This window comes from Grus americana, chromosome 25 (genome assembly GCF_028858705.1).
Source record: "Grus americana isolate bGruAme1 chromosome 25, bGruAme1.mat, whole genome shotgun sequence".
Classification (NCBI taxonomy): Eukaryota; Metazoa; Chordata; class Aves; order Gruiformes; family Gruidae; genus Grus; species Grus americana.
This window is the reverse complement of record NC_072876.1, coordinates 6,749,083-6,774,828: the sequence shown is the minus strand read 5'-3', so window position 1 is coordinate 6,774,828 and position 25,746 is coordinate 6,749,083. Positions and strand designations below refer to the sequence as shown.

At 54.8% G+C, this 25,746-nt stretch overlaps 1 protein-coding gene and 1 long non-coding RNA gene across 5 annotated transcripts; one reads left to right on the top strand and one right to left on the bottom strand.

Annotated features, from left to right (window-relative positions):
- Nucleotides 1-1,633: 1,633 nt before the first annotated feature.
- On the top strand, nucleotides 1,634-20,606 carry BAK1 (BCL2 antagonist/killer 1). Of its 4 annotated transcripts, none has more exons than XM_054803699.1 (6): nucleotides 1,634-1,801; nucleotides 5,891-6,010; nucleotides 12,297-12,424; nucleotides 12,574-12,717; nucleotides 14,850-15,030; nucleotides 15,223-20,606. In XM_054803699.1, exons 2-6 carry the CDS (start codon nucleotides 5,978-5,980, stop codon nucleotides 15,325-15,327), a joined length of 591 nt encoding a protein of 196 aa, XP_054659674.1. In that variant the 5' UTR covers nucleotides 1,634-1,801; nucleotides 5,891-5,977; the 3' UTR covers nucleotides 15,328-20,606. The 4 variants fall into 4 exon arrangements, with proteins under 4 accessions (XP_054659674.1, XP_054659672.1, XP_054659675.1 ...); XM_054803697.1 differs by having other exon boundaries at nucleotides 1,635-1,801; nucleotides 12,297-12,432; XM_054803700.1 differs by lacking the exon at nucleotides 1,634-1,801 and adding an exon at nucleotides 3,072-4,118.
- Nucleotides 12,634-25,579, bottom strand: LOC129196351 (uncharacterized). The gene is made up of 5 exons (XR_008574155.1): nucleotides 25,541-25,579; nucleotides 24,642-24,747; nucleotides 17,816-17,983; nucleotides 13,768-13,873; nucleotides 12,634-12,759 (listed from the first exon to the last, which is right to left on the bottom strand). It is a non-coding gene; the product is annotated as an uncharacterized LOC129196351 (long non-coding RNA).
- Nucleotides 25,580-25,746: the final 167 nt, after the last annotated feature.

The following is a 25,746-nucleotide window of genomic DNA, read 5'->3' as shown; positions in this document are numbered from 1 at the left end:
CTTTTGCAAAAGTTCTCACCGATGCTGCCACCTAATGAGGTAATACTAAGGGATACTAAATCTGCAATGGTGGTGAGACGCAGGAACAGCCCAGATTGATGTAATGTGGCAGAGAGAAGTGCAGGATTCATCCTGCAGCAGTCAGCACATCCTGCTCTGCCAGTATTCAGCTTAAAACCTGGCCAACCGCCACACTGGCTGTGCACAAGGACAGCCAGCACCAGCACAGATCAGCAGGGACACTGGGATAACCCAGGGATGGGGACACTCAGACTCAGCCAGCCACCATCGCTACCTTCACCACCAAAACTCACCCCAAGGCTCGGAGCAGAATCAAGGTTGGTGGTGGGACCTTGAGCTCCCTCCAGGACCAAGAGTTTCTCTGTGAGTGCACGCAGGGAGGAAGGCAGACCCCTTGCTACCAGGCTGATGGGGACAGTACCCACTATTGATTCCTCACCTTCCTCTGCTCCATGATGAGTCTTACTTCCCTGAAAGCCATCTCTCACCAGAGCACATCTCTGCTGGCCCCCATCCCCTGCCATCACTGCAGGCATCCTTCGCTTCGCCTTCCACAACCTCCTTTTTGCTGGTGGCAAAGCAGCTGCCACCCTTGGAAAGGTCTGCCAAGGCCACGTCCACAGCAGCCCCCACCTCCCAGGGGACAGGGCATCTCTGGAGCCAGAGCAGGACCCTCTGCACCCAGGGGCCCATTTTCCCCAGCAAAGTTCAGCCAAGTAAGTCAAGAATTCAAGAACCTTTCTGTTCGGCCCTGGGGCAAGGAGCATCCCGCAGGGCATGTCGTCCCCGGGCATGAACAGTGCTCCTGCCTTTGAACAGACAGGTAGTCTGATAATTAGCAGTCAGGCATTTATAACGGCCCCAAACCTCGGCTTATCTGGCATTTTTTAGCACCAACAGTGAAGTCCCTGGCAGTCTCCCAAGGACCCTGGGGCAGCTCACTGAGCCGAAGAGCCACCTCGAGCGAAGATGCTGTCCTGCGCCCAGGTTGAATCACGCCCTTTCCTCCAGCCACTGTGATTTTTCCTAATCTCAGTGGATTTCAAATTTCCTAAGTCAGTTGGTGTGAATCACCTCTGCCGCCACCGACGTTTTTTCTGGTGGATCAACACAGAAGTTTCTTATCAGAAACCAGAAATGCTGTAATAATGACTTTGACGGGGCTGCTGGCCCTGCCTGCCAGGGAACCTGACAGAGGGCAAACCGATCGTCCTAAGCTGCCACAGCCTTTACAAAAAGGTCAGAAAATCACTGGAGAATCCACGGAGAAGCCGAAGACTCCCGGGGAATCGTGGCGAGCAGGGTGCGGGGATGTGCTGTGCTGCACCATCACAGCAGCAGCTCCCAACCCCGCGCACAGCAAACCCCCCTGCACTGCACGGTGTCCCGCAGCCAGGCGATGCCCCGGCATCACCCCGACCCCCGGAGCCCCCCGAGGAGCCCCGCCGCCCCCGGTGCTCGGCGCTGCACAGAGCCGCTCCGCAGCCGCTTTCCCACGCTCCGGCCCGGGAAGGTGCCTCTAGAGGGAGCTGAGCCCTGTCCGGCTCCGCGTCTGCATCTATGGTCTGGGGTTGGGTTTCTTTTCTTTTTTTTTTTTTTTTTTTTTTTCCCTCTTCTTTTCCCTCCTCCTCCCCGGCCCTGCTCGCTTCCTTTCCCCGCGCCGCGCCGCTGCGCTCCGGGGAGGAGGCAAGAAGGGAGGCGGCGGGGATGGAGCAGCTCCCCGCCGGGATGCGTTAGCTCCCCGGGACACCCCGGCCCGCCTGGTCCCCGCCGGGACGCGGTGAGTAGCGGGGGGACCCCCCAGCCTCCCCCGGGACGGGTTATCCTTATTCGCCGGGCCCGGCCGGGCGGTGCCGCGGCTGCCGTGAGCCGGGGGAGGGATGCACCGGGAGCCCCGGGGTGCCGGCGAGCTCCGGGGGAGCCCGGCAAGGCGGGAGGGGTGGGCAGAGCCGCAGGGCCTCATCCTGCACCGCCCGGTGAAGAAGGTTAAAGTACGCGGTGGTACTTCAGCAAGCTGCGCTCCAGTGTGTGCGGGAGCTGGGCCGGGGCTGGAGGGACTCGCTCAGGGCTGATCGTTGCCCCAAGGAGGGAATATCGCCTCTTTTAATGATATTTCCTCCAGCTGGGTATTTTCCCCCCTCGCGAGGCCGCGGCGGTGACAGCCACACCCGGCATCCCCGTGCCAGCGCTCGGCGTAGGGGTTCGGGGGGGGCAGGATTGTGCGAGCTGTCGGTGGGATGCGTCGTGCCACGCTGAGGACTGGGGTGACATCCGTTTCACCCCGCTTTGGGCTGTGACCTCAGACATGAGCATGGCATGTGTGTGGCTTTGCAGGCTTGCCTGCACGGCTGCCTGCACGGCTGCCTGCACGGCTTCCCACCCAGCAGCGCCGGGGACCTCTGGGACGTGGGTGCACGGGGTTGTGGGGGAACCCTGGCTGCAATGTCTGCATCTGCTGGGGCTCGTGGGCCAGCCGGACCCTGGTGCCACGCTGGGTGGGTAAACACCGAACTGGGTGAACTCACCTGTTTGCTCTTCTAGGGCAGGCTGGGAGGAGCGGGGCTGATTCTGCGCTGTCCGTGCAGGGATGGCAGCAGGGCACAGGAGTCCTGGGGGATCGCTGTCGGGGAGAGGGTTAGCTGCCCTGCACGCCACATGGTGGAATCACTTCCATGCACGGGCCCAGGGCCTGTGAAATGCTCTTCCCAGAGGATGCTCCACGCATTTCCTGGAACAGGATCTTCCTAACATGTTGGGGGCTGAGGCCAGAGCCCCATAACCAGGCTTGTTCATTGGGGTTATGGCTGCTCCTGCAGATCCTCTCCCCTCCTGCAGTTTGCAATTCTGCCTCCCTCGCTGGGCCAGTCCCACCATCTTCCCTGCACCCAGGCACCTTCCTTTGGAGAAAAGTTGGGAGAAGTGGTGAGCATGTCATGAGAGCAGACAGGAAATATGTCAGAGACCTTTAAGGAAAGAAGATGAGGGTGAACTGAGAAACAGTTGAGGCAAAGGTCTTTTTTTTATTAGCGAAGAATGGCAGGTTTCAGGAAGGCTGATTCTTTGCATGGCACGTGCTCATTTATAAAGATGACTCCTGTGCCATCTTGGAGGGGTTGCTAAATCCATTTCCTGGGTGCTGCCTGCTGCTTTTAACCCTCCGCGGCCTCCTACAAGAGCAAAAAATCAGGGTGGAGCTGAATATTTTAGCAGCTGCTGAGAATTAGACGCTGCTCCCAGTAACCTGCAGCTTCCCTCATACCCTCTGTTGAGCCCTGTCTCAAGTCCTGGAGAGCCTTCATTTTCTGCAGCCTTGGGCTGTCTCTAAGTGTACGGGTGTCGTATCCTCCTTCACGCCGCTCCCTGCTCTCCTCCAGCACAGTATTCTCGTAAAACAGGGGGAACGGGGCAAATCAAAGGGGCATTGGGCTGGGAAGCAGAAGGAATTTGGGCGGCAGCGCTCTTGACACTGGAGAGGTTGGGCTGAGGCATTTTGACCCCCAGCAGAGGCTGGCAGTGAGATATCTTGGGTGTTCATTCGCTTTGCTGGAGCGGGAGTTTAGGGTCCTCCCCAGGGAGCAGGTTGGGGACCGGCAGCGTGCTGACGGGGACATAGCTGCCGGTCCCAGATGCGCATGTGCGCAAAAGGGCTGCAGCGTCTGTGTTGCAAGAGAAGAAAGCGCTGCAAGAAACTATCTTGAGAAGGAAACTGAAAATGAAAGTTCCTCTTAAGTGATGGCCACAGTCGCAGCCTGCCGCTTCCTAAGAGTTTGGCAGACGGCAAGGGTGAAGAATCACGACTCAGCTGCTTCTCGGGCACTGGCCTCCTGCGCCGACCAGCCATCCTTCACAGGGAGCAGTCAGGTCTGCAGCAGAAGTTCCCCGTTACTCGTGGCCGAGGTCTGGTCAGAGGCAGTGGGTTGATGTGAAACACAACCGGTTGCACCTATAGACCAAACTGTAAAAGCTCCCGAGGAAGCTGAACTCTTTGGCTGGATGCGTCCACATTGTACCCAGGGTTCAGTACAGCCTTGGGTTGTAGCAGCGTTACGGCAGAAATTCATACTGCTTTGGTTACCCACGAGCTCCAGAGAGCTGCGGTGAGTCTGGTCTTGCTTCCCCTCGAAAGGCACCGAGGCCTTCCTATGCAGGGCGGGATGCAGCTGTAGCCTTGCTAAGCGCCCGAGGAGGGGCTGTGGGTGTCTGTGGAGGAGGGGACGGGGGCACGTGCATCCGCTCCAAGCACTCCCTGAGCTCTCTGCACCGCGTCCCAGAGCAGAGAAGAGCAAGGAGAGGAGCGGCTCTGGAGCCCGGGTCTCGGCTGATCTAGGCAAGTGGGAGCCAGCTCTCTTCCCAGCTTTACCCTCGGTCCCAACTGCTGATCGTCATCGCGTTTGCAGCTTTTCCTTGGATGGAGATGTTTGAGGTTGGGGAGGAAAAGGGAAATCCTGTCCTCGGAGGTGCGTAGGAAAAAACAGCATCTCCATCTGTGCGTCACTACGCTCAGGCTCCCCGACTGCAGCTATGCAAATACACGATGGCTTTCTAGGCCAGGCTGATAAACTTTGCATTTCCAGGCCCCCATCCTCACCTTGACTGCAGGCTGTACTTCATTTTACTGCTTATGGTCTATTTTTTTTTTTTTTAATTCTGAACAGTCTTCAGTGTGAGGTTGTAAGCCTGGACCATGTATTGCACTTCTAATTTTGACATAGGTGGTTATTTATCCATAACCAGCGCTTTTTAAAATGCCCAGGATATAATTTAAACTTCTGGGTGTCGATGTGTCTTCATGAATTTAGACCTGGTGCAAATCAGAAAACCCACCGGTTTAGCCCTGTAGAAGCCTGGCCTGGGAACATGTACTGACATGCCAAGCAACAGGCTAGGAGCTGCAGAGATCTCTCTAACCCTGATGGTAACTGCGTGGCCACACTTCCTTCTCTGCAAAAACCGAGGGGTGAGGTGAGCGTGACGAGCAGAAGGCTAAAGGAGCTGCGATGAGCCCTAACCCACGGGTCTGGCTTTAGGATAGCTGTGAAGTTCAGCAGTACGAGCTGTGCGCTTGGCTCTCATTTAACTTCCTTATTCCGAGAGGAGCTCAGAAGACGTAAAGAACAGGGGGAATTAGAGCCTCTGGATTTAGGAAAACAGAGACCTCATCTCCTGTAGAAGCCGTGAAGACAAGTTGGAGGTGCTCGCCGGCAGAAATCGGCACCGGCGCTGCAGCTCCGCGCGGGAGCCACGGCAGCTCGCTGTGGTCGCGGGCTGGTTTGCTCCTGCCGCACTTTGAACCGTCGCGGTTGCAGGTCGGTTTGCAGCATTTCAGGCGGCAGCAGAGCCCCGCGGCTCAGCTCCCAGACATGTTCTCCGGGTGCAGCCGGGGAGTCGTTAGAGCCCTTTGCGCTGTGATTTCTGCTTTCATCCCAGCGTGCAGCCGCTGCAGATGCTGCTGTTGGCTGGGCTGAGTAAGAGCCAGTGCAGCCCGTGGCGCTGGCTGCACGGGTCAGAGGATGCTGGTAGGGTTCCAGCAAGGCTGGGGAGGTGGTGGAGTGGGGTAGGGAGTTGGGTGACTTCCCTCTTCTGGCATACGGCTGCAAACGCGTTACTGAGAAGTCAGGAAGAGAGGAGAAATCTAGCCAAGGGACTTGGTGTGGCTAGGAATCAGGGAGCGAGTGTGCCGGGAAGGGAGGAGCCCGGTCTCTGGCAGAGATAAAAGCAGGTAGCATTGCTCCTCTGAGCTCTTGGCTCAGCCAGAGGGGCTTCCGAAGGCTGGCCTGGGAGGTGCGTGAGGGAGCAAGGGGCTGCGAGGCTCCCGCGTCCCTGCTGGCTGCCCAAAACCTGGTTCACTTACCGTCTCTCCTCGCTCCAGGTAAAGCTGATACTCCCAAGCATCTTTCTGCAATGGCCTCAGGGAACGACGGTGACCCGCCGAGGGCCCAGGGACGCCGGGGAAGCAATGGGCGCAGGCTGTCGCAAGAGCTCAATTCAGGTAAAAGGGTTGCTGTGATACTCAGGGGAGGAAGCATTTTCAACCCATTCTTTTCTTTTTTCTTTTTTTTTTTCCCCCCTGCTGTGTTTCTTTGAAAAGATGTTTTTTTCATACTTCCAGGGCCCTTTGCAAGACTGGGATAACAAATCAGCTCCGTAAAGCTGAATTGAACTGGGAGAGCACATGTTGAGTGCTTTCGGGAGATGCTTGGCACTGGATTAGTGCGGTGGGCAGCAAGGGGGGCTTGAAAGGCACAGAGCAAATAGTGTGCAGGGACCTGCCGGAGGGCAGAGACGTTGGGGCGCGGGGCAGATCGCCCCGGCTGGCTGCGAGATGTACAACTGGTGCCTGGTGTCATTTACTTTCCCTTCCCTAAGCACAAGAGAGCAAAAGGTGCTCGATGTTTAAAAGACACAGAGAAACACGCTGAGCAGCGCCTGGTCTCAGGCAGCTGGTTTCAGTCTTGCTGCATCGGCTGCAGGATGCAATCGGGTCTCTGGTGCGCCTTGGCGTAGCAGCGATGAAAAGTTACGGTCACCGACATTCAGAAGCGGTTCAGTCCGTTTCTCACGTGTGCCGAGCCCAGCAGACTGTGTAATTGCGTTTCACACTAATGGGTGAAACTGGGAACGGGGCCGAACGGAACCCAGGAAAAACCTCAGCTCCCGTTTCATCCCAAAATGATAAAATGCCGCTGCACAGAAAGCTGTTAAACACGGGTGACTTCTTAACCTGTTTTGCAGGTGGACTTGTAAATAAGGCTGAGTCACCGCAGCTCTGTCATTAATGGAGATTAGAAGTTATACCTAACTGTTTCTGTGTTCGAGCTCAGATCCAGCTCACAGCTGTTTTATTGGCCTGATAATGTTATTTATACTCTGGTATTGCCTGGACTCCTCTCCGTCTCGGAGGACCATTCATGCTAGATCCTGCATGAATACGTTGGAAGAAAAAATACCCTATCCTTCCCTTACCAAAGTCTACAAGGTATGAAAATAAATAAATAAGAGCAGTTGTTTATGTATGCTGATTTCCTGTTGAGGCCAATGAGATGCTGATGTGAAAACCAGTGAGAGGATCAGGCCCTGAACTCTAACCACACTGTTTTACAGTCACGCTTCCTGTACGCTTGCAAACATTTACTGGCAGTACTGGCATCCCTCTGCTTCCCAAAACTCAGGGGGGTCCGTCTGGAATTGGGAAGTGGGATCTCTGCACTCCTCTTGGGCAGAGAGCTCGTGGGCTCCGGTGGAAGCAGAACCGTGCAGCTTCCACCACCGCGTGCTATGGGATGAGGGGACAGAAGAAGGCAGCTTTCACCAAGAGGTATTAAGCCTGGCTTTCATTTAGGGCTCACTTGCTCTGTTTATCTTTGGATGCAGTAGGGAGTGAAGATTTATCTGCTGCGCAAGGGTTTGCTTGAGCGTCGTTCTGAGCCCTTCTTCTACCAGCTGCTGCTTAGGGCATGGCCAAGATGCTGCTGCTTCCTTCTAGCCTGGGTGGCAATTTGCACTTCTGGTGGTTTTAGGGATTTGTAGATGAAGGCAGGAGCTTCATACTCCTGAAGTACAGGCTGATGAAGAGGAGGAGCAACTTAGCTCGTGAATACTCACACCAAGGGGACCAAACGTTGCAGAAGGAGGGGTGGGAGGCCCAGCACCAACGGTGCTGAACTGAGCTCAGGAAACAGGGCTCATACTTGAGAAAATTAACCTTGCTGTCCTTCGGTTCTCATCTGTAACATGGGGGTGGCAGCGCCTCCCTGTTCAGCCACGCTGCCAGGGCACGCACACAGCTCCCGGAATGGTCTGGGTAATTACATCAAGTCTGAGCTCTGTGGGACAAGCCATGGACGGGGCTGTCCTCACGCTTGCAGGTGACCGTGCCAAATGCAGCTCAGCCCCCCCACTGCGGAGGGGCTGGCCCACGTGGTGAAAATATTGTTTCTGTGGTCACACTCAGCTCCTGTGTGAACCAATCATAGAATCATAGAATTATAGCATGGTTTGAATTCCCAGAGAGTCCCAAAACACAGAATCCCGAAGCACTTTGCTAACAAAGGTGATATATTGCTATATCCCCCTGTTACCCAGGGAAGTGGAGGGAGCTTTGGTGCCGGTCTCTGCAGGGACGTCGGGGCTGTGCCTGGAAAGCCCAGCCACCCTGACTCACCGTTTGCGGTGCTGGATTGGCAACTGCTCTCTTCCTCAGATTGCCTGGGCTTTCTCATCCGTCTCTGTGTGTTTAACACTCACGTAGCACACCTGGAGAGGTGTGAGGCTTGGTCCTTGGTTGTTTATCTTAGCTCTGGACTTGACGTTGCGTGTGAAACAAGTCATGAACTGATAAATAGTTGCTTAGGGACATTAGTCATGCGTCTGTGAGCATCTCCGTGTCTTTATCGCCAAAGACCACCTGCAAAACGAGTAGGAAAAATGTGAGCTGCCTGTTTAAGCCTGGGTTCTCATACATTCTGTAGAGCGACCAAAACCATTTACACACACTGTCTGGTGCCCATGCAGTTCCTATCTCCAGCACAGACACGGTGTATTGGACTTCCCATTGAACTGCACCTCCCATCAATACGTGGTTTCCGCTTTTAAAAGAAAAACAAGTCATCCTTCTGATGGCTGTGCTGGGAAATAACTCTGCTATGGAATTGCCTCATGACTCCTTTGTGCTGGCCTGCAAAGGAGTTTTTCTTTTATGAAAAACTTGATGGGGCAGAGGGAGATAGATACCCACCCATCTTGGGCATCCCGCCGAGCACTGGCCCAGCCTCCCTTAGCAGTTCAGTAGCTTAGCAAACATGGGACAGGTCTCAGCTTGGGCAGCAAAGTACCAGAGCAAAACCTTGCTGCAGCCCCCAGCCCCTGCTGCAAGCCTGTGCCTCTGGGAGTGATGGTGGGGCACCGCTGAACATAAGAATTGAAGTGGGTGTCTTGAGTCCAGTGCAGCATCTGGCCAGGGAATCTCCCTTATTGACACATGATTTTCTGTCTCAAAACCAAGGGTGTTTGCCCGTTAGCTCTGCAGGGAGGCTGTTTGAGAACATTGCTCCTCTTTTGGGTGGGAAGATACTTGTTCTAAAGAGCGGGACAAGGGGAAGGGCTTTGTGCTGCACAGTTGCCTCTGGGGAAGGCAGTTTTCCATTTACCTCTCTAGAAGCTCTGCTCTAGGTGTGAGCTGAGCAGGATTATGCCAGCGTGATGCAGCGTCGGGTTGATCAGCCTTTGATCCTGGATGGCATTGCTGTTGGCAGGCGATAGGTTTCACAAGGTGCTGCCTTGCCCGGCGGAAGCCAACCCATATCCGTCGGCGCAAACGCTGCTCATCCCATGCTTGAATTGCAACTGCCATGAGGTGGAGTTGAGCTTCCCCTCGAGGCAGAAATCTCCAGAGACCGTTCTTGGTTCCCCAGAGCTGTCTTCTCGCTTTGGAGCCCGTTGCTGTTTCCAGGCTGTTTCTCCCTCTGTGCGAACAGCTGCACCTCTCAGCGTAGGTACTGCCTGTCTCCGGAGCTGGAACGGGATGCTGCCGCGGGATCTTGCACAGAAATGCAGATGTTGCAAGTTTGAGACTGGCTGGGGTCCGGCCAGTGTTGTCTGTGGGTCCAGGCAAGAGGCTGTTGTTGGGGCAGGTCCGGTCTGGGTGCTGAGAGTGTGCTGGGACCGAGGACGACGGTCGCTGCTCCGTGAAGCAGAAGCGGAGCGGGTCCTCCCTTGCAGTGTGGGGGTTCACAGCAGCTCGTGAGCCTCCTGACACGGCCCCGGTGATCCCACGTGGAGCCCGAAGATCCCAGAGGAGCTCCAAACCACTCTCTCCCTCTCTGCTGCTGGTACGGGGAGTGCACAAGGCAAATCTTGATCCAGATCCTCTTCCTTTGAGTGGGAGAGACACAGAGATGGTCCCAGTGGGTGCAGTGGGTTAGCACCTGGGGGAAAAACGTGTGTGTTCTCCTGTCCTCGTGTTACTAAAACCAGCGCTTGGGATAATGAAAACCAGGGATTTTTTGGTACGCTTATTTCCTCTTTTGTTCTCGCAGCGTGTTTACCCTGCCTCTCACTGAAACTGTGAGTCAGTCGGTTTCGTTTTCTGGCTCTCGGCGGAGCGGTCACCGGCTCCGCTGGCTCCTCCGAGGTGGGATTTGTTTACCACCAAATAAACCCGTTCCTGCAAAACAAAAAACAATCCCCTGAAAACACAGCGACTAGGGCTTGTCATTTCCATTCAGCTTTATTTATTTACCCAGCCTGAACTTGGTGTAACCAGTGTCTGCACGACAGGTCCTCTCCCTTCCCCACACCCCATCCGGGGCTGGGCCCATCTCCCCAGAGCCGCACGTGGGCCGTGTAGATGCGACCAGGCGGAAAAACTCTGCGACGAGTGGCACGGCATGTTTTGGAGACTTGGAGACAGGGTTTTACGGAACAGTGTTGCCAGTATCTGCGAAACCAGGTCCTCACATCCCAGCTCTGCGATATTGCTCAGGGAGGAGCATCTCTGTGTTGGAAATTCCAGTGGCCAGAGAACTGCATGGCCAGTCTGGCGGGTGGATATACTGGGATGCTGGCAGAGGATTTTAGCTGGGTTGGCTGCAGGGAGCTGCACTGCTGCTAGACAGAGTTGATGGTGGAGATGTGCCGATCCGCTGCGTGTCACCAGCAAGCCTTGCAGGACGATCACCTAAAGCCACGGGTCTGCAGGGTCCTGCACTTCTGACGTTCCCCCAGGCAGCTCATTTGCCTGGGCTTTGCACCTCGTTTAATGTCTGAGAGTCTCCACGCTGAACGGTGATACCCTGTCAAAGCAGCAGGGCTCTCATCCGTCCATACCATTTCTACCCGCTACAAATTTGGCATCTTAGAAAAGACACTGGGAAGAGCTGTGTAACCGGGACCTTAGGGCCAGCTGCCCCCCGAGCCCTGCAGGGTGGCTTAGCTGGGCTGCCGGCCGCCTGGGAACCTGTGCTCTAGCCCAGATTGCTTCTCGAGCCAGCCGAAACCGAGCTCTAATCAAGGACATCCCGTGACAGGCCGGGTACTTTCCCCAGGAGCAATGCAAGGCGTGTGATAAGGTATCAGTCACCATGGTACCTGGGGGACTGAAACGCCTCGCCGGGGGCTCCCTGCTCCGGAGGGGGCAGGTCCCGGCCGTGTCCAGACCCTTGCTGTTCCCCGAGCAGCGTGGGGATGGGGGACACGTGTGCAGGTCTCGAGCTTGAGCCATTTGCAGACAAGCGTACGCCGGTTGTTTCTGACTCATTTCCTGCTCACGCGGAGCCGGGTCGGTTTCCGCGCGCTGTCGGGGCCGGGTGACGCTACTGCATGGGTGCATTCCCCCACCGAACCCTGAGTACCTGGCATGCCGAGCCCTGCTTGTTTACGAGGAAGGAAGCCGTGGCACCCAAACCCAGCCTCAGCTCACCACCACAGTAGCCCCGGCTCGTCCCCTGCCCGGCTGCTCGCTGTGCAATGGGCTTATTGCTCCCACGGGTATTTGCTAGCAAAGCAGGGGATTTGGGTGTCTGCTCTCATGCAGTGGCAATGGGTGTGCTGGAGCAGGCATTCGGTTCACGCTTATCACCTGGCTGTTTATCCGCTTTCAAGCGCAGGATGGGGAGTCACCAGTCTGGGTTACGGTTTATGAGTTATTCAAAAGCTCTTCTCCTTTCTGTTCCTGTCAGCAGCCCATGCAGACGTTGCAAACCCTGCCCTGGCTCTGCCGCTGCCAGGCTGATGGGTGTATGTGAGACCAGGGATGTGTGATTGAATCAGCAAGGAATTACACTAAAATGACCAATTTAACTTTTGCTCGCCACGTCATTGCTGATGCCACACAAGGGCACGATCGTTGGGGACAATGAAAAACAAGATTGCTCGCTGAGGGCTGATGGGCAGCGCTAGCCGGAGCTTTGCCTCCACTTTGGGTTTGGATCTGAGATTCCTGAACTCGTTTGTGCTGAGAAATGCCCTTATCAAGAGGTAAGAGAGCTGCCAAGCACAAGCACTTGAACATCTGGTTTGTGTTGTGACAGTCCTGTACCTGTCTCTTGCCAACAAGAGATTCCAAACGTGGGCCTGTGCACCTAAGAACGAACGCTGGCTTCAAGATTAGTTCTCCGAGAACTGATTTACGTTGGATTCTTTTTGTTTTACTGCGAAAGGCCAGTGTTAATACGAACAGCACACATTTAGGCTGAAAATGAGGGAATGGTCTCTGTCCAACTTGGGAAAGGGGGGAGACAAGCTTCTCCCTTGACTTTTCTTCCCCTTGTCTCTCACAGAAGACCAGGTGGCAGAGGAGACGGAGGAGGTGTTTCGGAGCTATGCCTTCTACCGCTACCAACAGGAGAGAGAGGAGAGAGGGGAGGAAGTGCCCATGGACGCAGAGATTGAGGAGATCCAGCAGGAGGTGGGCAGGTAAAACTCTGATACCAACCACGTGCACGTCCCTCAACCCCATCCCGAGCCAGGCTCCATTACAGACCCACCCCTCGGTCCTGCTTACTGGTCTTGCTGGGATGGCAGACCCATCCATAATGCCGTCTTCCCTCTGGGCAGCACCGGGAGCCTGGTGGGAAGGCGCCTGGCCATCATCGGTGACGACATTAACGAGCGGTACGACGCGGAGTTTCGCTACATGCTGAAATCCTTGCAGCCCACCAAGGATAACGCCTACGAGTACTTCACCAGGATAGCCTCCAGGTAAGGCCACCGGCTCCCTCGGCGTGGGCAGGATGCCTTCTCCTGGAGGAGAACAGGGAAGGAAAGGTCAGGCAGGGTGCAATGCAGTCGGTGAAGCCCTGGCCCCCGCCCCGGAGCAGCTGCGTCCCCGGCTGCCCCAGCACACAGACCCTGTCCCTTCAAGCTTCACCCACTGTCCCTGGGTTGAGTTCCAGCAAGCTCATCGTGATGGTTCCTGTGTTTTCTGTCTGTCTGCTCTTGCTCCTGCACGCTGTCTGGACAGTCTTCAGGTGACAATCATCTCAGTCCTTGCACAAGCTGACCGCGCTCAGAAAGTCTGGGGTCGTGCCTGGGAAGCGTGGCCCGTGCATCAGTAGCCAAGCAAACGTCCCAGGTCCCGTTCAGGGGTACGACCCTGCTGCTGGTCCCACTGCCGCTTGCTGGGTAGCTGGGAAGTCCCCATGGGTCGGGAGGCACAAAGCAAACACAGCTGCGGGCTGTGGGGAGGGGCAGGAACTCGCTGCCCTTGGTGTGGCCCACAAGGAACAGGATCAGACTAACTCCGGATGCGGGATGCTCTGGAGACCCGCAGCCACCTCGTGCAGGCGATGCACGCCCAGCCCTCCCACTCCAAGCACAGCAACAGGGTGAAGAGCAGAGGCCGATATCCGGACAACTCATTGCCCTGATGGCCTGAGGTACAGGCTTGGATCGAGGTGGCCGTCAAGGGGTTCAGTCCTCACCCCTCTCTGTCTGTAGGGAAAGCGAGATGCTACGTGCATTAAATGATTTGCCCAGGGTCATGCAGAAGACCTCTGGCAGAGCCAGCAGAGAAGCCGGGTTCCCAGGTCCCAGGCTCCCGTCGCTCCTCCAAGCGCGCCTGGCTCCGGCGCAGCCCCGTCCCCGTGCACCCTCCGCTCGGTGTTTGTTGTCTAACTGCTCTCTTCTGTCCTTTTCCTGCTCCCCTGTCCTTGGGAAGCCATGCTGCGCTGTTTTCACCGCTTTGCCAGCCTGAGGCGGTTAACGCACCGCAAACAGGTAAATTAACCTCTGTCCCTCTCTTTGTGCTACCTGTTCTGCTGTTGTTCCTTCCCGGGCTCCAACTTCCCTCTCCCTCTGCGGCCGGCACGGCGGCAGCTCCAGGCCAAGGCTCTGCAGAGAAGACCGTTCCCTTCGGCTGTGCAGACAGGGACCGCCAGGAACAGGGCACAAGATTAAAAACACAGGGTCTGAGTCTACTCTTTTAAATTTTTTTTTTTCCTTTTTTTTTTCCTTCTTGCTTGCCTTGCTGGAAACCAGGAAAAACACCTTCAAAACCCAGTCTAGATAAATCAGTGCCAAACCTGCCCACAGTGATGCAGTCTGTGCCCACAGCAACCAAAACCTGGATCGGGAGCAGCAGGCAGCGAGTAGGCACATTTCGGAGCCCCCCAGCCCTTGGGAGTGTCAGTGTAAGGCAAGATCAGATCAGGGTTTGGTCTAGAGGGGTTTTTCTATGCTGGAAAAGGGGAAATCCTGTTCTAACATGCTTTGTCCTTAGATAAATGTAAACTTCCTTACCTCCAGGCACAAGCGAGGGATGCTTGGGGGCAGGTGGGCGGTAGTTCCTGCTCCCGCGTGCGTAGCAGCTACTGAGCTTGCTGCAGCCTACAGCCTGACGGCTTAAACCACCCCCAGTTCCAGCTTACCTTGTTTCATACCCTGCCCATGACAACACATGAACACCCTGTGCTCGGGTGGAGACCTGAGGGCAAGGCAGGCTGGGCAGGAAGGTGGCAGGTCAACCACAGCCACCCCAAAGCTTCCCCTCCGGCAGTTCAGAGCCTGTAGTTGTGTAGAGAGGATTTGGAAACTCCTTTTCCCTAGGACATCCCTAACGCACCTGGCTGAGGCAAACAGCAGTTGTGACCAAGACCGTGTTTGTTCTGCTCTGAAAATGCATCTGGTTATTGGGGGCCACGTGCCACTTGGCCATGAAATCACTACGTTGTCTGTGCGGCTGGGGTGCGCCTCGAGGACGAGCGCAGCATCCCCGTCCCTGCTCTGCAACCGGCACTGCTCGAGAGCCCGTGGCCAGGGCAACGCAGGGATGCAGAGAGCAGGGACGTCTGAGCCGTGGCAGTGACGTAACCAGACCGTCGGCTTCGTTTCAGCTTGTTCGAGAGCGGCATTAACTGGGGCCGGGTGATTGCGCTGCTGGGCTTCGGCTACCACATGGCCATGCACGTCTGCCAGCACGGCATGCCAGGCTTCTTCCGCCGGATCGCCCACTACGTCGCGGAGTTCGTGCTCCGGAACCGCATCGCCCAGTGGATCGCCCAGCAGGGAGGATGGGTGAGCCTGCGGGAGCGCGGGGCTGTCCGGGGGGGTCGGGGGCGAGGGGAGGCAGCTGTGCTCCGGCCGGCGAAAGGTGCAGCCGGGGACTATGGCAGTGCTGAGGCCGGCGGGGTCACCCGGGAGCAGGCAGAGCAGCGAGCTGGCCCAGGCAGATCTAACGTGCTCTGGTTATTCTCTGTTTCCCGTCAGGTGGCTGCGCTCGATCTGGACAATGTTTACATGAAGTACATGCTGGTGGTGGTGGCCCTGGTCATGGTGGGGCATTTAGTGGTACGACGCTTCTTCAGGCCCTGACTGACGTGGGGGCAGAGGCTGGGGGGGGTCCGGCCAAGCTCTCTCTTGAATCTCTGCTCTGCATTGACGTCTCCCAAGAGAGGGGGGATTCAAGGAACCTCCGAGAGAGAGAGCAGCTTGGACCTGTGACCCTCCCACCACAGGGCCCAAGGTCTCTGCCGTCGATGCAGGAGCTATGGAGAGAAGCAATGGCGGGGGGAAGGTTCATCTTTGCTGTTTGTTTTAAGCCTCACTTAGCTGCTGAGTGCAGAGCATCGCCGTGACACTCCAAGCGTGCAGCAGCAGGGCAGAACAGGCTCCTCTGGAGTTGAGAGTCTGGGGGAACAAATGTGCTGTTGTAATAACGCGTGCGTGTGTCTGTGTGTGTGTGTGTGCGCATGGGTCTTGTCCACCCCCTGGGGCAGGTGCGGAGCTCCCCCGGTCGCTGACGGCTCTGGCCCAGGCCATGGCTGCCTGTTGTTGTCTGTGAGTCACTGGAGGGGCCAGCCAGCCTCAGCCCGCGTGGGGCTTGCTTTCACCTTCCCCCCGTTCCGGAGCACAAGTACTTGAGCCTTCTTGTTCCTTTTAACAAGCCTCCCTACCCCGTTCTAAAGAAACACGCTGACCGCCTGTCCTCTGACGATCCACAGCAACATCTGGCAGCGCTGGCAGGCAGGTTTGCCCTGCCGCAGCCTGAGCCTGGAGACCTGCAGCTCTCCCATGGCCGAGGCAGGTGCTGGGGTGCAGCCTCCCAGCCCCCCGTGAGCTCAAAGGCAGCGTGCCAGCAGACCTAGGAAACACCGGCAGGTTTCCAAACACTAAAAAGCTGTGGGGTGCCTAATGGTCAGTGTGGGCAGCCTGCCTGCCCTCCCTGCAGCTCCGCTGGGGGTTTCCATTCAGTAGGCTTGGATGCTGGCAAACGAGCAGCCCAGTTGTGACCAGTTGGTCTCCGTTGCTCTCAGTGGGAGGTACTGGAGTTGCATCCCATCCCTGCTTCAGCTCTGCGCCTTCCGAGCCCAGCCGGGCAGGATGGTGCAGGCATGCCCTGGTTAAGCCCAGGGGTGCAGTGTTTTGTAGCTGCCCGGACAGCAGAGCCCAATCTGTTCTGGGCACGGTGTCTTTGGGAAGTGACTTAACCTCGTTCCGGTCCTCACTAATGCTTGGGCGTGACTTTTGGGGGAGGGAGGGAAGCAGGCTCCGCTCTCCCATCCCAAATCTTTCAGACTTTTGCGAAATAGGGGGAGAGTCCCAGTGTGGACTGCGTGGTTTAGCTGTGTTCTTTTTACCCCAGGTGACTCTGTAAGGCTTGAAACTGTGACTGGCCCTGTCTGAGCCAACCTCACCCTATTCCAGCATCACCCATGTCCTAGAGCAGGTCAGCCAGCTGGAGGAGGGAGCCAGAGGGACCTCGGAGGTGGGAAGTGAGCAGTGGTCCTGTGTCTGGGCTCCTCTCCTAACGCACACAGAGCCCTTCTGGGCTGGAGCCCGGGACAACGGGAGTCGCAGTATCGTAGCCCTAAGGGGGCTGAGCCCTCCTGCCCTCTGGGGTCTGGCCACGATGGCTGGAGCAAGGAACTTGCCTGCTAAAAAGCAAAACGGGCTGGGTGACCGCAGCCAATAGCGCTCTGACTCACCCCAGCGGCACGGGGATCGCCAAACCGGGGCAGAGCGCGGCTCGCCTGCAGCCCTGCCCAGTGTCACCTTCTGCAGCGACCACCGTGAGAGCCCGGGGGGGGCAGAGAGATCTGGCGAGCAGCTCGCCTGCCCCGCTGTAACAAAGGCGTTCCTGACGCACAGCTCGCTGACCTGTTCTTAAACCCCTCCAGTATTGCCACCCCATATCACTGATTCCTACCCGAATCCTTACCTTCAGACAGAGGTTTTTGCCTCGATGCTATCCCTTGCTGCAGTTCAAGCTTGTTACTACAGGTCCTGTCCAAGCACAGACACAGGATACCTTATATCCTTTCTCCTTGCGGCTGCAGAGGCTTAGCAGGACCAGCCATCATTTTATAACACTTACGTCCCTCATGTTCCCGCTTCTTTTAACAGAAGAAACGCCAACTTTTCAGCCTATTTCCATATCAGGGTCTTTCTGTGCTTCTCATTTTGACCCTGACCATTTCTGCAGTATCCCTTTCCCTGGTGGAGTGCCCCGGACTGTGCTTAATAGAAATGCATTAAAATATTTGCTATAATATTCCTCTTCTATATATCTCTGTTTTGGTTGCTTTATTTATCTGTGCTGAGCAGCACAAATCTCCAGCGGATTGCCCACGCTCGGGTTTTGCAGCCGTGCTGACTCGCGTTGAGCAGCTGAACGCCCACCTAGCTCGTTCGTCCCCCTGCATTTCTTTGCATTCATCCACACACAACGTCATTTACCATCCTGCCACCTGTTCACCGGTCTTGAGCAGATCTTGCGCTTTCCTCGAGATCTCGGGACTCTTCTCTGGTGTGAACCAGTCTGACTTAATATCATCTGCAGTTTCCCTTCTCCACACCTTACCTTCTTTTCTGGGTGAAAACACCACCAGATGGAGCCTTTTTGCCACGATGAAAATGAACTACTAATTGTTATTTTCCTCTTCTCTTAATCAGCCACATTATTGACATGCCACTGTCCTCTAGGCTAGTCTGGTTTGGTCGTGTGTCTAGCAGGACTTTTTCGGAGGACCTTGGAAAGAAAACAGTACATCAGCTTTTATTCACTACTTCACTGACACACTCCAAGAACTCTAACAGTTTGGAGAGAACTTTTGCTTATACAAAAAGCCATGCTGCTAGTAATTTATTCTCATCTTCCAGATAAGGTGTTTCACCTTGCAAAGGAAATTCAGCTGTAAGGCCAGCAGAATTTCAATGAAGAACGTTTTTCAGCTTTATGGTAGACGATCAAGCCGTGGTAAAGTCTGTGATACCGGGACAGAGAAGGGAACTTTTAAAATAGGTGCTGTAGCATAGGAAAGTTTCCGTTTTATCCGTTTTCTCAGGGGATTTGCGGGAAGGATTGTCTCAGGATATCAGCGTACGGTCTCACTCTGCTCCCACCTCTCCTAGCCTTCCTGACACTGGTTACCGAGTGGAAAAAAAGCTTGAACTGGGACTGTGAATGGGCAACTGGTCCATAGTACTGTGTCCTGTCACTGGATGGCAACAGCATCGCAGGCACGGCCACCTGGGTGCTGGCTCCGAGGGCTCCCAGGGAGGGGGAAACCCCCTTCCAGGTCCCCTCTTTGTGCAGGAGCCCTCGCCGTGCTTTGCACACCCAGAGCCATGCTCTGACCCACAGCGAAGGCAAGCGTCGCTGGCTCGCATCGCGCTGCTGTTGGGGAAAGCGCGGAGCGATTTGGGGGGCAGGAGCGGGCTACGGCAGGGGTGGGTTTGCTGGGATCAAAGCAGACCAAGGCGAGCAGCTGATGCTCTTTGTAGGGTTGGTGACCCTCTCTAGAGAGCCGCAGCGGGTATCTACCTCGAAGCCCCACTCGGCAGAGTTTGGGCAGGGGGCCTGGACAAGGTGCCACAGGCCACCGCGACTATGCAGAAGGGTTTTGCTCTGGGACTGGCAGTGCCAGGAGCCGTTTTTACAGAAAAACTAATCTCTGCTATAGAAGCAACAGCTCCAGATTAAACTACATTCTTAGAATACCCCAAACTTCCCTCACAGGGCTGAATCAGCCAGTTTTATCCTGCAGGGACAGAGCCCTGATCAACTGCAATATTTTTAATCAGTGTAAACTTTGATTAACCCCCCAGCCCAGTCCCGTGTTGTACCTTGTACGAAAGCAAGCCCACCCATGCCCGGAGTAGCAGGCTCTCCCTGCTGCCCCCTTCCCAGCCGCTGTGGTGCTCCGGGGGATGACTGCACCCAGGGCTTTGGCTTCTTGTCCTGGGAGCCAGGGAAACAGGGGTGGGAAGCCCTCAAGTGGAAAATGAAGGCAGAAGATGAGGAGAAGGCTCTGCCATGGCTGTTCACAAGGAGAGGATTGTTCACTGAATCATTTGGGCTGGAAGGAAAGTCTTACCCCCCCCCCCCCCAAGTTCTAAATCGTTGCAGGGTTTGGTGGAGAACTGCTGAGCAAGCGTGCCATTTCTCTAGCGCCAGAGACCCGTTTCCCTTCTCCACCCAGCCCCAGGATCAGGTGGGATGGCTTCAGCATCGCAGCGCCCAGTGAAGGCTGAGCTGCACCCCAGAAGTAGCAAAGAGGGGTGCAGGCTGTCCAGGCAGCAGTGCCAGTCCCCAGGGCTGGAGGAACCGTACGTGGACGCAAGTCAGGGCAGCCGATCGCAGCCTCGCTGGGGGCCCCGAGCTCTGCTCCGTGGTGCCTTCTGCCTCTCTCTGCCGGCTCCCTACGTACCAGGGGTGCGGGAAGGAAAAGGTGCGTTTGGTGAGGATTTCTTTGCGCAAGAGGCTACCCCAGGAGAGGTGTTAATGGAACATAGCACAGGGAGTTGTCAGACACAAAACTTTCGGTTCAAGCAGAACCATCTGTGTTCGGGAGGGTGGGCAGAAGGTTTCATTCAGAAGGTTTTAGTGGGTGCATAGCAAAGGGGTGAGAGACTGAAGGATCTCGTTTACTGAGCCGATCTGAGAGCATTTTTTACTCCCACCCTCTCCCGGCTCTTTCCTTCTGGATGGAGGAATCTGCCCAAGCCATTATTTTGCTTCTCAGAACCACCTCTCATTCCTCACACCACAAGCCAAACCCCGAGCCGTCCCTGCCACGCACTGGGTGCCGCAGGGTTCAGACTGGCAGGAGAGACCATCCTCTTCGTGGCCAGGACTGGTGACAGCCTTCCGTGAAGCTCTGTGTGATGGGTTTTACACATATACTTGAAATCACACTGTATTAATTCTGGTTCTTCCTTGCCTTTTTCCCAGTATCAAAGCGCACGGCGTTTCCCACAGCTCCTTCCCCAGCCCCTTTTCCCACCCCTCCAGGAAGCCCCGGGTCTCTCCCAGTACTGCAGGACGGGGTATATGATGGAGCAATACAACGTGCTTTGCACTGACTCTGGGGGGGGGCCACTGGTAAACACCTTTCTTTTCCAGGGGGAGGAGGAGAGGAAGACCACACGTTGTCCCAGTAGCAGTAGGGAGACGGGGAACGAGCTCAGCCTTTCCACAGTGCAGGTTATCTTTAAATGGCAGGAAAAGGGGTTGTGTGCAACATGGTGGGTTGCTTTTACCTGAAAAAACTGTTTCTTTCACAAATACTCTGTTTTAAAATGATGTAATATATATATATATGTATGCGTGTGTGTGAAAATAAAAATGGTACATGCAGTGCAAGCTCTTCCTGGCTGTGTTGAGGGTTTTCTTCCAGCAGCTGTACTCCTTTGCAGGGTGCTCTGGGTAGCTCTTGGGTACACTGTAGGTTCCCCTGCACAAGCTATTTAGTCTCAGTTGCCCCGTTCGTTTAGGGATACCAGGCCTTCTTACACTTTTTCTAGCACGAAGAGCTAGCTAGGGGGAGAAATCTGCTGCTGAAGCTTGCTTTGCCATCCCTGAGAAATAGTGCCTTGGCAGCAAATACTGCAGGGATGAAGAAGAGTCTGCTGTAGGAATCTGCTGTCTGATCGGCTGCTCCACCGGCCCAGAAGTTAAGGATCTTACCTCTGATGAGCCCACACCTCGCTAGCAGGAAATAAGATAGGAAATTGCAAAGGAAAAATCCATTACAGGGGAGTACAGCAGGATTCTCAGCTGCCATAAAACACTCCAGCACACGAAAGGAAAACGTGTGTTCTTATCAGAAAAGCCCGACAGGTACAAGACGGGGAGGTGTTACCGCTGTCCCGTACTGGGACGACAGCAGTAGCTCCTGCTACCTAACAACTCCGCTGGCTGCACAGAGACCTCGCTTCGCTGGGTGGACCTAGGGTGGGCACAAAGATGGGAACTGGGGCTCCTGCCGCAGTCGCTGCCTTGGGCCGCCTCCCCCAAACACCAGCCCAGAGCCCCAGGCTGTGCCCCTTGGAGCTGCTCTCTCTTCACGCGCCAAGACGGGCCGTGACCTTGTACCAAGCTGCCCTGATGACTGTTCCCTTTCCTGCACCGCTCCTCTTTGCTCCGAGATAAACCTCGCTGCTTGCCTGATTTTCCACCCCTCGCAGGACCGGTCTGGATGCCACTTCCGATGCCTTTGCGCCCCCAGCACTGGTCACTACAGCCCTCGCTTTTGGGGCTGGGAGGAACCTCCCCGTGGAGCCCCAGTCTCTCGGCCACTGGTTGTGGTGGGAGGCACGGAGCCCGGGGCAGCCCCCCGTGACTGCGGTGGGGCGGGGGTGATGATGTCTCCATCAGTCCTTTCTGGTGAATGTGGAGCATCCTGCCAGTTTCCCCGTCCCCACCCTCGATAAGGATCTGTTGTTCTGGGTGAGGGAAGGAGGGGGGTGGGCAGTGCCAGGATTTACGGTTACTGCAGGACTCCGCGGTGTAACAGAGGTGGGGGGGTTTACAGTGGGGGTGCAGAGCAGCAGAGCTGTCATCGTTCAGCCAGCTTAGCGACGAATCCAAGTGACTCCACAGCTCCCATCCCGCGTCATTGCCAGCGCGCCTGTCCCTCCAGCGGAGCAGTGACAGCTTCGTGCCATTACCTGCCAGGCACCCGACGCGCCTGGATTTGCAACTCCTGCCTCTGAGTGCCACTCAGTTAAAATGAGGGAGGAGACACGGAGGGCAGGATGCCTGCCAGGATGGTCCGGGACCAGAAGGTGCCGGAGGGTCTGAACCCCGGCCATGCCCATTTTCTGCAGAATTAATCCTGGGCAACGTGTATGGGAGCGTTGGGAGAAGGAGAGGAGGTGAAGGCTCCGGTAATAGAGTGCTGTAGAAAGAGTGGGGGCTCAGGCTTTCCACACGACCAGCCAGTAGCAGATTAAGCATCGGAATCTAAATAAATATTTACCCTCTAGTTCCTGGTCTCTATAAATAGCCGTATGAGAGACTTGCCAGTTGGTACTTTGGGATCTCTGCAGCGAGATTCGAGCAAGATGAGTGTTCCCAGCCGTGCACTCTTGCACATAGCTGGCTGCCCTGCACACGAACACACTCTGCTGAAATTCTGTCCCTTGCTGGCGCTGCCTCTCTGTGCAAGTAAAGGTTAAACTTTAACAAAAGATAAATGGCCCGAATTAAAGGGAGCCAGCTGCTCCTGTAATCCACTTTGTGTCCTGCCCCAAAACCAGATCAAGCTCCTAATTAAATTACCAAAAAAAAAAATTAAGGCCACAATATTATTGAAGTATTTGCCTTTGGCCATTCAACTAGAAATGACCCTAAACCAGAATCCAAGATCTGGTAGCAATCTAGATCTAGATCCAAATCCGGTATTTGAGACAAGTACCTTATCCTTAAAACTGGGTCAAACTCTGAACCACCCTGAGTTTTGTGGAAATAAAGGGTTTTTTTCTGGTTAATTTCCAGGCTATGAAATGAGAGCGGGCAGGAGCTGGGAAATCACACTTGGTTTTATCATCTTAATTTTTTTAAACAAAAATCCTTCGCCGCCAGGCAGGTTTCCTTCATTTGGCATGTGTTTGAAGATTCTCAGCCCCTGGCTAAGATTCAGCACGCTGTCATTACAATGTCAGGGATACGCTTCCTCCCAGGGGCTTGTTCACATCCATTCATCTCACGCATCATTTCTGCCACCGATATCTGGGATTCCACGTGGGACCTGGCTGCATTGACACAAACGAATTGAAGGAAACAGCCTTTGATGTCCCAGCTGAGAGGGGAACACGTGCAGCAGTAAAACCCGTGGTTGACACGAGCTGGCACCAGCACCTCCGGCAGCAGTGGTGCCTTTGTGGCAGCGCTGTGAGAATAGCTTGCAGCAAACAGTTTCCTAAGCCAACGGGGTTTTTTCCCATCCTGTGAACTGGCAGCCAGAGATGTGGGTTCTTCTCCAACTTATTCCTTATTCCCAGACCTCCCTGACTTTCCCTGAGCAATTTCCATGAAGTGTGGTGGTCTGGGCAAATTCAAGAGAAGACAACCCTGGAGGTATGTGTATCAGTTACCCCGTGGGATGAGATGAGCTTGTTCCAGCAGACGTGACCGTTCTGACACATATGAGGCTGGGCTCTGCTCTGCTTCCCTGGCAGGCATACAGCTTTCTGGATCTGGAGCTGGAGTCTGTCCAGATATCAAGAGCTCTGGCAGAGCAATTTCACGTCTGCACTCAATATACCATTTAGACAGACCCTTATCATCAGATGGCTGTGGGGAATACTGCAGTAATTCAGTGCCCTCGGATGGATCACTGCTGTAAAAGGAGGAACCTCTTCTATTAGAGCTTGAGGATCTGATGCAGCACACAGCAAGCAATAAATTCAGTTTTCTACTTACACCAGTCATTGAAGGAGACCAAACCATAACACTGTCTTTATACAAGTTGCATTTCTAATTCAGAACTCCCTCTCTCTAAAAATGTCCTCGCATTTGTTTGAACCGTGTCTCTTCCCATCAACTTGTTCACCAGAATAGTCCAGGGAAGTTCCCTGGCATTTACCATGTGCTGATTGTGCTCGTCTGGGGGGGATTTACACCCGTCATTTAGGTGGGGGTGTTCTACTTGGTCTGCAGAACCTGGACCAAAGGTCAGAAAGCTGAAACTGGATGAGGTCTACATGGCTCGGATGACACCCTCTTTGAACTCTACAGCAGCACACAAGTAGCACAAGATGTTTCACAATCCTTTTTTCCTTGCGATCTTCTTGCAAAAATCTGTGGCTAAACAATGACAAGAGATGTGTGCCCATGGCTCAGCTGCATTTCCTTAACAACAAAGCAATCCTACGTCAAGGCTCCAAGCAGCAAGGCTTTGCCAAGGCAGCAGGGCAGCTTTCTAAGAAGAAATGAGTCATTTTTAGTAGCTGGCATGTGTGAGGGACAGACCCATAAAGACAGCAAAATTCTGGCACTCTACAGCTTGTTCAGACTTTGAGCCTTGCCTTTAGAGCAATTTGTAGATGCTCATTTTGTTATCTGCAGTGTTACTCCTGCTGCACCCCCATCTTTGTTACCCCCCCGACGCAGATGTCAGGGGAAGACGCAACTGAGCATCATTCCCAGCGGAAGCGTTGTGCTCCATCCCTTCCAGACTGCAGCTGCCAACCCCTCTGCCGCTGAATGGAAAAAAAAACCCCAAACCCCACGCTCAAGCAGAAGCCTCTGCTGTGGCGAGTTTGTGTGGACCGTCACGCCAAGGGTAAAGCACCACAGCAAGAACCACCCCGACGGCTGAGGAACGGACCTTAAAAGCCACGAGAGAGGGGCAGCAGGGACGGACGCTGCCTTTCTCCTGTGACCCACTTGCAATCCCTACCTGGAAGGTGCTCAGACGTGGGGCATCTGCCCTCCTCCACAACCTGCAGCCTTCTGGAGAGGGTGCTGCAAGAGGCAACAGTCGCTTTACCCACACACCTCCACGTCTGGGGAAAAAAGAAAGACAGAAACAGACAGGCTTGTAAAGACTCGCTAACAAAAAGACAAACAGGGCTCAAAAAGGATGCAAGCTTCAGAACAAATAACTGAAAAACAACGTTGTCATATCTCCCAAACGTTGTGGTGTCTCTTCCTTTAATAAACCCTTGGTTTCTGAAGAATCTTTACCTTTATTTTCCCTGTGCTAGGAATTCCCTCCAGTCCCCATGTTCTTTCACCTTTTTGCTTTCTATTTCTGCTATGACTGAAGAAACACAGAAGAAAAACAGAGTTTTTCTCCTAACAAAACCTTCTTAAAGCATTGTTATGATGCATTTTGATAGATTCACAATTCTCAACAAAAATATTTAAACCAAAAAGAAGCAGTCACTGAAGTTTTTCCTCCTAGAAAAAGGGCATTTCTATTAAAAAAACCAACAAAAATACTCTGATAGAAGTTTCTCAGCCAATCTAACCTTAGGCTAAACTGTGTAATAAACATAGACTTAGAAGTAATGTTGCTCCCCAGATCTTGTGGGAGCCTTGAGTTAATAAATTAGGGTGGAAACCTCCTCCCACTGAAAATCCAAGACAGCTGGTCCCTTTCTTCTTCATCATCACCAGCAATAAAAACCTCGCAGGCTGCCCAGCACCTCCCCTACCACCTGGACAAAGCTTCTTCCCAGGCTTTGTGCTCCCTGAGCCCTGGGCAAGCCCAGAGCCCAACAGACCCCCAACCTCCTCCCACTGCCAGCTTAGCAAGGCTGTACAAGCAGGAGGAAAAGGTAAGTTACAACTCACAGGCAGGAGGCTGAGTTACCCAGGGTGTGTGCAGGAGAGGGTTACGCCATCCTGCTCCAGCAACAAGAGGCATCCGGTCCACTCAAGTTCACCATTTGCTGCCTGTTGCCTTCACTGTCTGAGCTACCTGGGTGGGGAAATATCTGAGAGCTTTGCTTACAGCTCCAGAAAACACAGCTAAGGGGCCAGAGGCTATCTGCTGCTCT

Bases quoted from the DNA above. Each gene is read 5' to 3' on its own strand.
- BAK1 (XM_054803697.1), top strand. From the start codon at position 5,923: ATGGCCTCAGGGAACGACGGTGACCCGCCGAGGGCCCAGGGACGCCGG. The intron at 12,433-12,573 runs GTAAAACTCTGA...CCCTCTGGGCAG, and splicing joins ATCCAGCAGGAGGTGGGCAG to CACCGGGAGCCTGGTGGGAA. The intron at 15,031-15,222 runs GTGAGCCTGCGG...GTTTCCCGTCAG, and splicing joins TCGCCCAGCAGGGAGGATGG to GTGGCTGCGCTCGATCTGGA.